We start from the raw sequence: 17,411 nt of genomic DNA, 5'->3' as shown, positions 1-17,411 counted from the left end.
CCTGGACTTTCCTAAAAGCTTTTAAGCTGTAAAAGTCTGTGCTCTTATATGGCCAAGGATTCTTAGATTATTGTTACTGTCTAGCAATAGCAGAAGTACATAAACAGCCTCTGAAATCCAAAGCCCTTGGAAATTTGGCATGTAGAGAAAATGATTTGGTTTAAAATCTGGGATCATTAAAAACAAACAAGCAAAAAACCAAGCCCCCTACTTTTCTTTCTGGAGTAGACCTAGAACTGGAAAGGACCTGTTTTTATATTTACTTCACATGGGGCCAAAAACTCCAAGACCAAACATATTTTGGGCTAAGGTCTCACATGAACAAGTTGCAAGATTTCTCAAGCCCCAGACTGTAGCTTTTTTAAAAAATCTAACATCTCTTGTTCTACTTATGCAGTCCAATTTCTTGAGACACATTGATGATGCTGTAATGGTTCAGCTAAAAATATAGCTCATTTGGTAGATTATGTAGATTTTTAGTTGCTTTGCATTCTTGCAACTACAAAAAACAGACAGGTAATCTAAGAACTTCAGTTAGGGCAGGCTCAGTTCTTGGTGGTTTGTGTATATTTTCTGGAAGTGACAGAAACCAATTAGTATTTTTTTTTGTTCCAGATTTTCAGTAGTATTAATACTACCTTTTATAATAACAAGTTTGTCACATGGGTTACTGTTGCTTCAGTTAATTAAATTTACTGAAATTCACTTAAATGTCCATGAGCAATGATTTGTGAGTTTTCCAGGTTGCTTGCATACTTTTTTCTCCAACAGTGTCCTACGATGGAGTAGGAAAACTAAGATACCTGAATAAGGGAGAGCTTAAGCTTTTTTATTTCCTCTAAGTGGTGGCACAGAGGGTAACCAACATTTCATTTAGCCTATTTAGTGTTTAAAAATGTCTCCATATTAGCAGGGCAGAACAATTTACAACATTTCTTGGGGAAATGCAACAAAGTTCTTTTTGTATTTCCAGCTACAATATTTGTTAGAAGCTTTTGTTATATAATTACATAATTACTTTTAAATCTAATAAATGCACTTTATATCTGTATTTCTGTTAATATCCACCATTGTCTTGTTATCATCATGATGATAATGAGCTGTAATAGCAAGGCAATCCCAGTAGTTTATTGTTGAAATTTTTCATAAGCTTCTCACCGTTTTTATTCTCTATCAAGGCTGCAAAACAGAACATGTTCAGATTTTTAACCTCCATTTTTGACTGACACTTGTAAAAAAATCACATCATGTATATTTTATTACACCAAGAAATTTATTAAAAGTAGAGAAAAAGAACAAATAAGCTAGCACACTGACCAGATTGTTCAAACAGTCATTTAATTTCAAATGGACAGACAAAATATGAACATGTAAAACAGGTCTGAAAATAAAAATAAAAAATTTTAAAAGTTGAAATTTATGCTTTGATAAACCATCAGAATTCTGTATTCATTTTTGAGGTTCACTTTTTTTTCCAAAGAAGTAATGAATATACATTTAAAAATATGAAAATATTTAAAGTAAAACTGTAAATTAAGGTGGGCATTTTAAAATCAAACTATATTATTTTTATTTTCTGTATCATTGTTGAAGTACTACACTGACATTGTGCTACAAAGACATTGAGGTGCTGGAGTGTGTCCAAAGAAGGGCAACGAAGCTGGTGAAGGGTCTAGAGCACAAGTCTGATGAGGAGCGGCTGAGGGAACTGGGGTTGTTTAGTCTGGAGAAAAGGAGGCTGAGGGGAGACCTTATCACTCTCTACAACTACCTGAAAGGAGGTTGTAGAGAGGTGGGGGTCGGTCTCTTCTCCCAAGTAACAAGCCATAGGATGAGAGGAAACGGCCTCAAGTTGTGCCAGGGGAGGTTTAGATTGGATATTAGGAAAAAATTATTCACGGAAAGGGTTGTAAAGCATTGGAACAGGCTGCCCAGGGAAGTGGCGGAGTCACCATCCCTGGAAGTGTTTAAAAGATGTGTAGATGTGGTGCTTAGGGATTCGGTTTAGTGGTGGCCTTGGCAGTGCTAGGTTAATGGTTGGGCTTGATGATCTTAAAGGTCTTTTCCAACCTGAACGATTCTATGATTCTGTGATTTACCCATAATATATTTTTAGTTTTTAAAGCAGAACAGTTGAAGCTCTGTCTTCCACTTTGTCCTTTAGTCTGTAGTATGATTAAAAACCTATTCCTGTAAATCAAGTATAAATACTTATCTCAGAAACCTGGAAGTAAAAGATAAATTAAGTTACAGAGAATGGTTATATTATCTTATCTTCTAAATGTGCCCTTGCTTTAAACCAAATTATACCCCACCTCCATGTGGGAAAACAGATTATAGAAAAGGCTTTAATTAACTATATTCTACTGATGATTTAACTAATTTTAAAGTTATTTTTAGGAAGGGCAAAAAAGAGCAGGTTTTAAATCCTCTCATGTTCTGTGTACCATATGCATCTTTTTTGATGTTACACAGATTGCTAAATAATAAGTCCTGGGCTTTTCCTTTGTAGGCTCAACCAGCTGCTGCATTAGCTGTTCCTGTGTCCTTTTTTCTGTGTTGAGCACACGTAAGCCCTTATGCAACCTAATACTTTCTATCATTGGAATAATTTTCTGCCGTTAACCAAGTGCACGTTCTGCTTTGCAGTAGGGCTTTCTTTCAGTTCCTGTGGTGGAGGAAAGCAAATACTGATGACACATTTTTTCGCAGTGACAGGATGTTTATCAATCACCTTGCACTTCCTTTGATTTTGTGCTATTATATGTTCTGTACATCAATTTTATGTTTGGCATTTCAGTTTATTCTTCTGAAAGACCTCTGCCTTGAAGAAAACCCTAATACCCTAATGTTTTCTGTTTCTATGGTGTTTAATTAATACCAATGTTATATGATGAATGTAAACACTGTTTATATACACATAAGGATAATATTTACAAGAAATTTAACATTAACAGATTTTTTTATTTAATTTCAGCAGTCTTAATACTGTCTGAATGCTTTTATTTTCCCACTGGAAAATTAATTTGTATACAACAAATAATATGCAAAATTAGATTAGAGTAGTGTATTTCTTGCATAGGTGGTACCTTATTCAAGTGCAATTACAAGTGTCACTTCAAGTACTGAATATAGCTTTAGCTTCCATTTTCTGTGTCTTCCGTTGACTGCCCCTTTCCTCTGTATTGACCACATTCATTCATCTGCTTAAGACATCTTGCTTTTCTAAAGAGTATTTTGTGGGGAAATTGCAAAATAGTCCCTTATTTACATTGACTGTTCTTAGTTTATAATTTGCAGTTGATTTAGCTGTTCCTTGAGTTTTTCTTGGTATATGCGAGGAGATTTTCAGATCTGTAAAGGCACCTTATTGTGCTCAGAAAGTATAGGAATACTTGTAAAGTCAGAAACATAGGCATATAACTGGCCTGAGGATATATTTGAGACTATTATAAGTTTCTTTTGCTGGTAACTCATATAGTTTAGAAGGCATCAATGACTTTTTTTGCAACATTACTGAAAGATGATACCGTAGGCTTCTCCTCTGAAAAACATTGACTTGAATTCTGTGTTCTGGTGCTGGTTCAGTTGCTTTCAGTTGGGAGACCAACCCACTCTCCAAGGTATTACGCTAAACTACAATAAAATGAAGATTAAATTACATTTTGTTTCACCATCAAATATGGCAAGACATAAGCTACATACCATAGTCTGATAAATATAGCTGCCAATTCAATCTGTGTCTGTCTCAAAGTTGCAGAATAAAAACAGATCCTCACCCTAGTTTGGCCTCCCAGGTGGTCCATGCAAAATCAGAGTCACAGGGAGGAGGAATTTAAAGCAGAGAAGATAGGTTATAGAAGGTCAGAAGTAGGAGAGTTTACTGAGGCAGAGGTAGATCTCAGATAACATCTTATTCCTTTTTACTGAACTTGCATATGACCCACATTGCTACTGTGAAGGGTAGTGTTTCTTCCTGACAACCTGTGGGATCTCTGGCACTGCTTCTTCACTTAAAGCCTAGTCATTTATGACTTTCAACATTTCTGTATGAGTGCTGATCCTCTTAGACAACAAATGGGAAAGGAATGATTTGGGAGATGCTGAAAGAAAGCAAAAGGAAGTGGGAGGAATGGAGACTGTATGCCAAGATAAGAAGGAAGAACAAGAGCAATGACAGCTGTCCTGGGGAAGGCATTAGTGTTGCAGTTCTCAAAGTGAGAATATTTTATTTCATTCTAGGGTAGTATGCTGCTGTAACCATATTCTCCAGGTTGTAGAACTTAACATAAAAAAATTGTAATTCTGCCCTCTACAATAAACAAATTTACTGAGGAGAAAAGAAACACAAAATATTTGGTTTTGATCATATTCTCCTGTCCAAAGCTGCACTTCTACATTAAATGTATATCTAGGCATGGGGGAAGGAGGCCTCCAGTCATGGTTTTTTTCTTCTCTTTTATCTTTGGGGAGGTGACAGCAAGTGACTCAGTCTGTAGATGCCAGACACAGCACAGTGGCAGGAAGAAATATCAGTCTGTACCAGAAGCACGTGCTGAACGCGTACCTGATTTTTGTCTCATGCAGGAAAAAGATGGCAAGCCAAATGCGATGTATCATGAATCATACTGAATCTGTTGTCTGCCAGTTAGACAAGTGATGTGGAGTTGTACTAACTGATCTATAAAGTGATACCAACTCATTTACCTGTGTAAAATGATCTCACTACTTCTTCTTTTCTTCCTCTGAGTACATTTTTCCAACTTCTGTGCTCCAAAAAGTAATTTGTTTTTTCACTCAGTGACTGTATTGGTTAATACAGCCACTGATTTTTTTTCTGGGCACTTCTCAGATGATATTTTAACCTTGAAACTTGCTGTAATTATAGTTGAGATTTTTCATCCAGCAATCACCAGTGGAAACACTGCTTGTTACGTTCTTCAGTTGAGCTGGTTATCGCTTAATTGTGAGACAAAACTGACTCTTGGCAAAGGTTTAATTAATTTTTTAATATAACTCTACTTTAGGTTGTTTGGAAAAAAAGCTATTGTCAAATTAGAAATTTTATTATATCAAAAAGGTTAAATTTTAATTAAAATTAAAATTGTCATTGAATAAAAGTATTTTTCTAACAAATACTCTTACATACAGTAAATCCTGACAAGCTTGTTTATACCAAGAAAGGAGAAAAATGTAAACAGTTATATGAAGTGATTATATTAAGAACTGAGAGGTCAGTCAGAAGACTTTAACATGCAGACATGATCTGTTATACTCAGAATCTTGTTATGGACAAAGGGGAATGCACATTACATATTGAGCTAAGCATTTACGGTTCACCTAATTAGTTTTGATTAGCTAATAAAATTAAGTCCATATTATCTACTTATTAAAGTTTTGTTAACAATACGTTTGTTAAAATCTTATATATAAACTTCCTACTAACCCCCCCTGTTATTTGGTGTTATGCTCCCCCTTCCAGTACTTCTCCAGATACTTCTCCTCAGGAAGGGGAAGACTTAAACAGTAATTAGCATCTTGATTTCTCCACCTCCTCTTCAGTTTTGGAGCCTGCTGGAGGCTACTTTTTTGTATTTTCTTAAGGTTGCTTACTTGCTGTTCCTCACCACTTCCCAGGCAAAGTTTGGGAAACGCACGCTGCCCTCCCCCAGCCCCGTGACCCCGGAGGGGCTGTTTGTCCCGCAGTGACTACGTAGGGGTGCCAGCCCCCTGCCCTGGGCACTCCCGGGGCGAAGCCAACACAGGGAGGCCACAGGCACGTGGCCACCAGGCAATTGCTGCCACGGCTAAAACCAGCTGTCACCAGGACAGGGCCAGACCCATGCTGAGACCCTGAGCTGCCAGCTCTCCACCAAGCTTCTGGCCTTGTGCTAGTGATGGCAAAAAACATATTTAGTGGGCTGCAGAACAGAGCATCCCAAACATTTGTCTTGCAATTGTTACCGACTCACAGGAGATGTTACAGTCTTTCGAGACTTCACGCGAGTAAGAGCTGATCTCAGTAAGTGTTTGCAGTGTTGCATCTTTAATATTTACTATTGCTGGCATACAGAAGATTGCATAATGCAGTTTTGGTCAGACAGCCATCTAAAATATTTATCAGTGTGAGAATGTGGTCCTTTGTGTTCAGAACAAATGTTCTTTGATATTTTTAAATTATTTAAAAACTTTGCATGACTGAATCAGAAGTCTCATCTGTCGTCTGACGCTGGTTTGTGATGCTTAACTGTCTTTGCTTAGAAATCACAGTAAGAATAGACAGGAAGAGCAAATGCTAAAAGATATGATTTTTTAGAGGTCAAAATCCAGATAAGCAAGGAGAAGGGATGCAGCCTCGTTTTATTGTTATATTCACCTAGACTCAATTAAGACCTGCAGATATTCATGCGTATGTGCTTTATTAAATGAATGCAGTACATAGCTAAACCCCATAGTTTTTAACACATAGAATTTTAAAACAGTCCGGAGCAATGATGGACTTTATTGCTTTTTAAACTGCTTTAAACATAGTAAAGTGTAGTACAATCTGATAAACTGAAATCAGTAACCCTTGCTGTGAATGTGCATTTATAACAGCTGGACTTGGAAAGCTTGTTTTCTAGTGAGTACTGCTGTGAAGTCTGTTCTGCACTAATAAAATTATTTTTTACTGTATTACATCACATAGAAAACTTTAATGGCTGTTTTCAAGTTCTTTTCACTGTACTATAAGCAATTTAGGAAACTCCAGTCAAAGTAGTCCCACATTCTGAGGCTTCATTGAAAACATCTGGCATGGGATGAAGATTTGTTCACTGAATGACACCAAGTAGGTAGAATTGCTAGTATGATTTTTAGTAACTCATTTTCCTCTTGCCTTTGCAGACTATGGCACTATTAAGAAAGTACTTGCCCCAATGAACCAGACTTCAAGCAGCTGCCTGCTCGAGGAAATTGAACTCCTGCCGAAAAGTCAACGAGAGCCCATTAGGAGCCTTCAGATCTTGCACAGCCAGAGTGTCCTTTTTGTGGGCCTTCAGGAACATGTGATTAAGGTCCCCCTGAAGAGATGTCTGTTTTACAAAACATACAGGTATGAAGAATCATCTGGTTTGATTTGATTGGAGAAAAATGCTTGCAGGGGCGTGCGGGAAACGGGAAGAAAAAATGACTAAGTAGGAATCCAAATTAATTACCTCTCTCAGCAATGACTTTCTATGTACACTGTTTATCAGAAGTGTCTCTGACTTCTTTTACTAACTTGTTAGGACTAGATGAGACTCTCAAGGAATGATATTTATATTTAAATGTTATTATACAGATTCTGAATTGTGAAATGATTTCTATAGAAAACAAGTATCTGATAATGTGGAATATAGCTGCTGGTTTAATATATTTAAAGCTTGGAAATTGGATAAATTTAAGTTGGTTTTTTTAAGCTGTATTGTAACTGAGTAAACAAGATATCTGTGGGTTCAGAAAGAAAACTGGATTGGATGAACTGAGAGTTAAGACTAGTTGGAAAAGTGGCTATTTAAAGGTAGTGCTGGATCAGGAAACCAAAATAAACGTAGATATTCCACTAGGTGAAAGTGTTACGCAGCTAACAGTTGTTCAATCAAACAAGGAAAATAACTTACAAATTATCACTTGTTTTTTTACTGTATTATGGTAGTTAAGGAATTTAAAGTTCAGCATACAACTTTTCCTATAGGTTATCTAAAAGTACTTCTGGGTTGCGAAACATATGCTACTAGAGATTGTTAATTTCATCTAATTAGTTATATCTTCCCTTTGATATCAGTGTGGTTCCAGTAATTCAGTACAATTGTTCTGTTTTACGTCAGATAGACTCTGAACCAGTGTGATGAGCTTTTTGAGAACTGTGACAGATGCATTTGGTTGGTTTTTAGCTTGTTCTGCTTTCAGCTTGTTTAATATATGTTCCTTTGAAAAGCTGGGCTATTAAAGGAGGGAGAAAGGCTGCCAGTTGCCTTTCGTGGCTGCTGCACTCAGGATCACAGGGACGTTATTTGTACAGCAGGCAGAGAGATTATACCTCCCGTGAAAGGCAGTGACCATTTGCTGGCGGAGATGTTTCTGGCTGACAGAGGGAACACGCACACGGTCACAGCAGGGAGGTGACCGCAGGACATAGGTGTAGAGCTGTGGCTCAGAGACCGTGGAAGGACTTTCCTGAGGGACCTGGCTCTACATAGGGATTGGTGCCATGCAGGAGGCCAGTGAAAGGCTTCTGGGTTGAGAACAAGACTGAAGGAAAAGCAGTGCCCTGGGAAACTGGAGTAGACGAGGGAAGGGGGGGATTCTCCTTATTACAGTTCTTTACCAGCCCTTTTTGTTTATGCTGTCTAATGTAGCCTGTTTTAGGTATTTTCTACTAAAATAGTAGTGATAGGACAGTCAAACCCCCATTGGAAGTCCTGCAAAGCTCACTTTAAGGAAAAGTTATATATAGGCAAATCTCTGCCTCAAGCTTTTAGTTGGTTTAGGGGCCAACATAGGACCAAGTTTCATCTTTCTTTGGTTTAGTGAGTTGAAACAGGATGTGTGGTGGTCCTGTAGCCCTTTTTGTTTTGTTTCCTCCTTTTTATTAAGCGAAGGACTTGTATGTTGGAGGGGGAGGGTTGTATGTGTGTATATCTGGCGAACTAAAAAATATAATGACATATTCTTGTGCTTCCCTCTTTTCATGTCATGAATATGACATGATTATGCTGTTCTGGTTATACAAGACATTAAACATGTTTTCTTAAGCAGATGTGTTTATTTTGGAAAGGGAGATTGGGCTGGTATCCTGTGTTTTCTTAGGGACTCTGTAAACACAGAGAGCTCAATAATACGGGTGTCCCGTATTTACACCAAGTCTGCACTCCACTTGAAACATTTCAAGGCTGGAGCCTTATTATGTTATTAGTGAGGTTTGAACTCCAAAATCCAGAAGTGAGACTTCCAGAGCACCTGCTTAACTAGTGCCTTTGTGGAGGTCCCGCAAGGTCCCTGGTACCTGTGCTTCTGTCAGGACAATTCCTGAGGCACATCAGTGCTACCCTGGCTGCAGGACCCAAACATGCTTCTGCCCTTGCAGGGTGGGACTGCTGTCTCAAATCATAGACCCCATACACGGCTGCAGGCTAAGCATTCTTCTCCCTTTTTGAGCAGCGGGGTCTAATTGACTAGGTTTTGAGAGTGTTTAAAAAAAAAAAAAAAGAAAGTGGTGCTATTCCCATTTTACTGAGTAGAACAGTAGTTAAATGACTCAAATCCTGCCAAAATGATAATTTATTCCTCTGCCTAGAGGTATATGAAGTCTTGTCTTCCACTGGAATGACTTACTTAAAAGGAGATAAAATTATTACTTGGGTTTTTCAGTCATATCTTGTGTAGTTGTATCACTTCGCTTGGAATAATTAAATATCTATTGCACCAAATGGTTAACATCCATGCTTTCTTCCTGGTTAAAGAGTTCACCAGCAATTCTAGCTCTGTTTTGTGAGAAAGGAGAGGATTTACAGCTGTGATCTAGATTAAATAAGGCATCTCCTCGTCATCTATCATTAGAGACTCACATCATTTGGAAAATGCAGACATAATCTTTCACTCACCTGTCACTTCTTTTGGCTTGACTAGTTTTTTCTTGGCTTATGCTGGATTTCAGGCATATTTGATTCTCTGCAGAGTGGTCGGAGTGTAGGGACCTTACTTGGGCCTATAAATTTCACTGAGTAATGAAACATCTGAAACTTAGTCACTGCATTGCTGGGTGCTTTAATATTCACATTCTTGTTACATGTTGCCAACTATTACTTCTATACTATAGCAATGGGTAAATAGAATAATGAGTAAACCTTACCTAAGGAAGATGCCTTGGGGGATTGTGGTTCTTTTTTTGGAGTATTTTATCTATTCACATTTATCATACTTAGGGCTGTATAACTGCGCCAAGGCTATATTCTGAACTTCCATCAATAATACCTAGAGTTTCTTCCCCAGATCAAGGGCACGTGTGGTCTTTAAAATCCACTTCACATAATTTTTGAGAAATACAGCATGCTCGTGTATAAATAACAGCCTTAAAAAAGCCAAAAGGCTGAAGATGTAGTAGCTCATCTGTCCTGCCTTTTTGTGTCAATGGCAGAGTACTCACCGTCTAATCTTTCCTACTCTTTTTGTTTAGGTTTATTGCAAGGGTTTCAGACAATGCAACTTCAGTCTCTCTGTTGAGCAGACCGTTCCAGAAACTAATATCTCAATGTCAAGATAATTTTCTTGATATTGTCTATTTTTTATTTTTATTTCATCATTCCTTGTTTTATCTTCATGTACCAGCCTCTAAAGTATGTGGTTATTGCTTTTATTCATAGTTTATTATGTCTCCTTAATTATCACTCTGATATGCTGTACATATCTAGCTAATTCGTATTTTCTTGTAAATCTGTTCCTCCAGCATTTTCTTGTCGTGGACTCCTCTGTGACACGGTGTTGCCTCTGACAGACATTCCTTTTGATTCAGGACAGTCCTGTTCTACCACCTCATGGCTCCACTCCTACAGACACTATTATCGAAGGCCCTTGAAAATAGTGTTTCACATTTGGAGACTAAATTTGATTTTGTGTGTGTGTGTGTGTTCTAGGTGCAATTCAGTGCACTTTATTGCTGTAACAGCAGACCATACCACAGGCAGAGCCTGTTGTCACACCTGTAGTTTGGATTGCTCAGCACTTTCCATTATGCCATGATGTTTTCGTTGTTTATGAGTTGCCCATGTTAGTTATTTGGATTGACAGTTTTCATAGAGGGGTCTTCCACAGACTTCTGCTCATGGCTGAGTAATTTTTAACATCCTGTCATAATCCTGGTGTTTTCAGGAATCAGCTAGGGAAAAATAGTTTAGGCTATGTGAATTCTTACAAACAGTTCTCTCAAATGCCCTGGCGTCTTCATGCTGCAGGAGGAAACAGCAGAGCAGTTACCTTAGTTCGGCTCTCCTTGGGGAAAATCCTTAAGATCTGACCAGGTTATTATCACCTGGGTACTGCAATTCACACGTGTCTATCAAAGTTTTACAGAAGACCATCAGCATTATTCACTGGAGCTATTATTTCCACTAAGAATTCTCCAGTTCTCTGTACTTCAGAGTTGAGTAGGCCAAGTATAAAACGCAACTGACTTTTGTAAACCCACTAATTAACTATAATGCGAGATAAATAGAATGATTATCATGAGAAGATAACTATTAAACTCCCTAAAGTTGCAGTGTTTGCTATTTACTTTGAAGGCTCAAGTATCTGGAATAAGGAATAAAATCTGTAGCAGGGGGGTGAAGACTGTCCCCTGAAAAAAAGAACCAGTTGGCTTTCTTTTATTGGCAGCTGTAGCCTTCAAAAGCAACCTTGGATGGCAGTGATTTCTCTGAGGCAAATTTGTCGATGTAATAATTTGTACTGGAGTTTTCAGTGCGTGAGTTTTGAAAGTAGGGGCAATGAAGGGTTGTATCAGCCCAATGTTCTGCAAAATCTTACCAAGCAAGGGTCAAGAATTGGTATTTCTGATGGAAGATAGGTTTCACACACTTAGAAGGCTTGAAAACTGATCTTACTGTGATGTTATGTCCAAGTAAATAAATAGTGCCATCTCTAAAAGCTGTACAAATAGTAACTTCTCTGGTGTAAAAAAAAAAAAAAAACAACTTTTGGAAAGTTTTGAGTATTGGTTTTTAAATTATATGCTTAAAATATTATTGAGTCACAAGATTGTTTTGCTAAGTAATGTTATCATAGCTATTCTACTGTAACCTTGACTTTTCTCTCTCTGTACTCCATCATTTTTATTTTGGCTTCTTTGTTAACCATCAGCTATGCCATCTGTACGTATGCAAAAGATAACTGTAGCAGCACAGTAATAAGAGGGGTACTGGATTAACTAACAGAAGGAAACAATTATTGCAAATTTGGTTGTGCTTTATTTCGTTCCTAGAACTCCAGCAAGATTATTGGATTAAGTATTTCAACCACTGTTGCATTCCTTTATTATTCCTTGGCTATAGATGTTGCTTCCTCAGGAGTACTCTTGCACTCAGTGCGAACCTGATTTCCTGGGAATAAAACACTGTGGCTATCATTACATAGTAGAATAATGAAGCCTATATACTAATATTATACAAGTTAACAACCAGTAATGTGGTCTAAACTATTACTAGGTGCTAATGTGTCCAGAAGGGCTTGCCAACATATGGAATTGAAATTGCTGTTTTGAAATAATCCTTCCAGAATAGTTATTTTTGGATATCCAGGTGGATTTCCTTATTTCAAAATATGCAAGCCTTGCTCCAGTTTAAATCAGAGAAACACGCTGCTACGTTAGAATGTTGGAACAACTTGAGGCCTGATCTGAATTAGTGATTCCAGAGTAATATTCCAGAATCAGAATCTTCATAAATTTCCGAAACTAGGATAAACCATAATCCTGGCTGCAAGACTAAATTATAAGCACATTTTAAAGATGTGAAGTCTTTTTTTAGGTATTAGATACACTGCAAAATTGTCTTCAATTGGTGTGAACTTATGAGAACACTAGTAAAGTCAGCAAAACTATGAAATAAGCACAGTTGAAACTCTTCCTCACTCAAAAGAAGTGGAATATTAGTCCCATATGGGGAAGGGGAATCAATTAAAAGCTCTACACATCTGAGGTTGACCTATATTTATTTCTTCCTCTGTGAGGACCAAGGGTTTTGCAGAAAGTGTCTTTGTCTATCTGGCCCACAAAATGCATCAGAGACAAACTATGCATTTACATTTTGCTGCATCTGAAATACTTAGTCGCAACTCTTTAAAGCGTGTGATCTATGTATGTATGTATTGTATTGTATTGTAGTGTATTGTAAGCACATGTTTTTGGCAAAGAACAAGGAATTTTGATAAACAGGTAGAATTTTACAGCCTGCTCCCAATGTATTTGTTGCAGTACCCTATAAGCACAAAGGAAAATGTCTTTTCCTTTTAGTTTGAAAAGTTGTAAGAAAACCAGATGGACTTGACTACATATTTGCAATTCAGATTTTATTAGTAGGATATTACTTTAAACAAAGAAGTGATCTAAGAAATAAAAATTTAAAACAGGCATGTGGTTTTCATACATCATGATGTAATTCATTTCTTTGCTTTAAAAAATACCAAAAGTTTGAGGAATTTTAAGTTCAGTGTAGTTACTGTTAAGATTTTCTTGAAAATCACCTGACATGTTTAAAGTAACCCTCTTTCCAAGAGATTGTTTCACTAGTTATTTGATACTTGGCAAGTGTATTCTCTGGAAACAGAAGTTAAAGGCACTGGATGGTTTAAAAACAAATGAACAAACAAACAAAGGCAAATCTGGAAGATTTTTTATTTTAAAATAATTTAACATATCAGATACTGGACTGCTATGCAGTCAGGCTGGCACATATCCTATGCATCTCAGCTTACAGTGCTCTGTGTTACACAGCAGTTGTTTTCTCATGAGAATTATTTGCAGCTCTCTTAATATTCTATAATCTTTTTGTGGACATTTTCATTTATTTGAAGTTTTACAGAAAATTAACATCCAAGTTTGGAGTCCACAATTGACCTGAATGTATGAAAGAGAGAGGGTATCCTTGATGCAGTAGTGTGAACTGTGGGCAGGATTAGATGACAGGAGTTTTGATGCTCCAGTTCTACGAGCCCAAACTGAGTGGCTTTAAAGGGCATCTGCTCCTCATAATATGTTGTCAGGCCAGTGGAGGTATCTACAGTTACTTCTTGAATGAGAGGTAATGGTGCCCTCAAAATGTTGAGATACCTACTATCTGGTTAGTACTTTTAAGGAGTCAAGTTGTACATCTTAAATCTGGGCCTGCTAGCTTTATAAGTTATTAATATTCTATTATAAAGTTAACCTCAACATTTAAGTTCAAAAGAACCTAGGTTACAGCTGACTAAAAGGATATGGAAGTTGTGTACCCTGTTTACATGTATATCCACTAAAGACATGCAGGTCTTTTAAAGACATGGGGATGCCATATGGAAGCAAACATGTCCAGCCTGGACAATCAGTGTTGCTGTTCTGATCTAGGAACACATCAGCCTGTGGGAAAATCCCCAAATGTGTTGCTCTTGGGTTGCCTTGCTATGTAGGTAGCTCAGATTTTTAGAGCCTATTTGCCAACCACAGATTTGCAGGCTCTAGTTTCAGCCCATCAAAAGGGCTCTGAAAACCCTGGCTGCACCTGGTGGTCCCAGCATTTCCAGGCTCCTACCTCCTAATCAGAGGGCTGAAAGCTTTGTCTTGGCTGATTGACATGGATGGGGACCTCAGATGTTATTTCTTTACAATGAATGGCAAGCCTACCTTCTCTTGTAGAGAGCACACTCTGAAAGTTGTCTTTCACATTTGTTCCAAGTAGAGCCACTTGGAAGCGTCTGCATTCATAGAATTGTGTGTTACAAAAAAATTTACTAAAAAAATTATACATAAATTCCTGATGCTGGATTTGAAGGGAGGTGCTTGTAAATTTAAGGCTAGTATTGTCAGTGCATGCTGCAAGATTGAATCATACGTAGATGGATTTTGATGGCCTTATAGAAATTCAAGTAGGAGGAAACAATAGTAGTCCACACAGAGTGGCTGAGGTGATTAAAGGATTTGACTTTTCTTAATGGTACAGGCAAGGGTTAAGCAGGATTCTGAATATTTGACATGCATCTTAGTTTGAGCTCCTAGGACTTTATAAATTGTGTGCCTACCATTTATATTCTTCTGCATCATTCGTCTATATCTTTAGATCCCCGTTCTTCATTGCATTTACCTATATACACACACACATATATCTACAAAACCAGTAGTAATGAAAACACCGATGGGTACCTGTGTACAGGAGTCCGGTATCAGATTCATGTATTCATTCAGAAGTAGATAATACACTGCATTTGGAACATGAGACAGGCTTTTATCTTGTCTGCTCAAATTTGCAGTGAGGAATCTGGCTTCTATGAAATAAAATGGTGACCCCAGTTCAGTTCCTGGTACACAAAGTGTCCAGATCTCACAGCTGACAGTAATTGGGACTAGGTAGGCATGGCTATCTCAGTAGAAACGATTTGAAAGGGTCAGGAGACTCAAATATTCTCTGTTCTCCAAAATGCTGTGTATAGGTAAAGACAGAAAAATGTTTCATTGAACAGTCTCAGAAGATGCACCTCTTAATGTTTATACATTCTCTGAATAAAACGTTACAGCTCAAGAGGATACCTGATTAGCACTTACAATGTATATTGATATGGGAATATATTCTTCCCCTAAAAGGAGATTTAAAAATCTCTTTGGAATCAGTGATGTCAGGATATAGCCTTTAATTTTAAGGTTTTTTTGTTCTTTGGAGCACACATAATTGAATTCTTTTTAGTCTAAAACTGTATGGGGTTTTTTATATATTTGGCTCTGACTGGTGTTCATTTCTGCCTCATTTTCTGTCTGAATAAATCATCTCAAATGTAACTGAAGTAGAGCAGTTTTGCTAGCCTGCTTGGTGATAATTATAAAGTAGCTGAGGAAAATGACCTGCTACTGCTGGCTTGCTTTAGAGTGGGGTGACTTACGGTTCTTTTACTAGTCAGTCAAAATCCATTGTTTAAGTGTTGCATGACTGTCAGTAGGCATACCGAACCATCGCAGCCAAATGAATGCCTTACAGGAGAGACACTCAACTGCCTATCACTTACATTTGGTAAAAAATGTGAAATGACAACATAGAGGAAAATTAGAATCAATCAGCAGAAGCCAAAACCTGTTTAATGTTTTTGTAGAGAGTGCTGACTCGACAGGATGAGGGTAAGAGTCTTAGAATGAACCAATTCACTTTTATTCCTGAATTTCCTTCCTGCACAAAATTGCCAGTTTTAGGAGCACTGGGACAAATCATGTGAAGTCTTAGAGAAGTGGGCTGGTGCCTACTGGGAGTAACAGACAAAGCATTCATTTTCATCTCTGGTGAAAGTGAAGTGGAAGGTAGACTTCCAGAGACAAGATGGCAAATATATTATCCAGCTCTGCTACTTCCAGTGTTGTTATCTGAAAGGGCCCTGTCAACTGAAAGAACTAATACTAATTTTAAAATGTATCTAATTTTTCAGCAGTAACATCTAAAATGGCTTTAATTTAGACAGAGATTTGGGAGGAGAAAGGGATAAAGATGTGTAGTGGTATCTAATTTTCGACTTTCCTTACTTACATGAATTTGACAGCCATTTTGTACAATTTCTTTTGTTGTTTCATGTGTACACTGAAGCTGTTCCTCTTACTGCTGTCTCTTGGGAGAGAGATTTATTAAAAAAGAGTTAAAACAATATAAAATTTTCATTGATGGAGGATAGTAAGGACATGTAATTGTGAGTTAATAATAGTCCCTTTAAATTTTACATTTCAGATAGAAGTTCTGATATTTTCATACTTAGAAGCTTTATTCTGTCCTAATTTTCTATCTATAAACTTATTTTGTTATCTGTTTCTTTTCTTTTTTTATCTAGGCATAACAGATCAAAATAATTAGCTGCTGTTATTCACACATTAAATTATCCCTCAAAGGAAAGAAAATGGTTTTAAAAGGTGACATAATTAAGCAAATACGGTTAAAAATTTACCCACATATTACCTCTCTTCTTCTTTTCATGTAAAAGAAAATATATCCACTTTGCAGAGGTATTGGTGATCTAAGCAAGTGATCTAAAAGAAATAAATAAGAAAACCCTCTGAGATATGAGGCAGGGAGGAGAACAGAAAAGGACTGTTGTGCCAGTACCTGAGAACAGGACAGCTATTTAAGCCAGGTCCTGCCTCATTTCATGAATATATCTGTCATGGTGAACTGAAATGCCAGAAAGAGGGTAATGATGCTGAACTACACTTTCGTGGTATGATTTTTCTGTCTGAACATAAGATTTCAAAAATTAAACTTTTTACAAGATGACACTTAGATATGATAATGACTGGGACAATCAATTAGAACATTATTTTTAAAAAAGGCAAAACTAGAGTTTCTCATGTGAGGATTACTTCTCAGACAAAATTTCCTGTTGCTTTGTTTGGAAGAGTTCATATGTTTCCAGGATTAATTTAAGTATTGTAGTGTAAAGAAAAAAAAAAATATTGAAGATTGTTAATGCCTCTCATTTTTGAGGAAGTTCTTCACACTTAGCCTCTTGTTCTCTGTATGAGGTTAGCTGAGTTATTAACTTCTGAAAATCATAGTTTTCATATGCTCAGTGGACCTTCTTAACTAAATTCTGAAAAGATTCACCTCACGATCTTGCTGCTGTGCTCTCCAACCCTGTTCAGTTACTGAAATGGCCGTGTTCTGTGTCCACAGAGTGATTGA

General features: G+C 37.2%; 1 protein-coding gene across 2 annotated transcripts in view; it reads left to right on the top strand.

The window, feature by feature from the left end:
• Positions 1-17,411, top strand: part of SEMA5A (semaphorin 5A) — a 354,266-nt gene that overhangs the window by 239,448 nt on the left and 97,407 nt on the right. For both annotated transcript variants that reach the window (XM_072853077.1, XM_072853078.1), the window contains exon 12: positions 6,886-7,093. In XM_072853077.1, the coding sequence (XP_072709178.1) occupies positions 6,886-7,093 (208 nt within the window). The remainder of the gene's footprint in view (positions 1-6,885; positions 7,094-17,411) is intronic.

Source organism: Ciconia boyciana, chromosome 2 (assembly GCF_034638445.1).
Source record: "Ciconia boyciana chromosome 2, ASM3463844v1, whole genome shotgun sequence".
Taxonomy (NCBI): domain Eukaryota; kingdom Metazoa; phylum Chordata; class Aves; order Ciconiiformes; family Ciconiidae; genus Ciconia; species Ciconia boyciana.
Note: the sequence above shows the minus strand (reverse complement) of the source record. Positions and strands in the feature narration are given on the sequence as shown.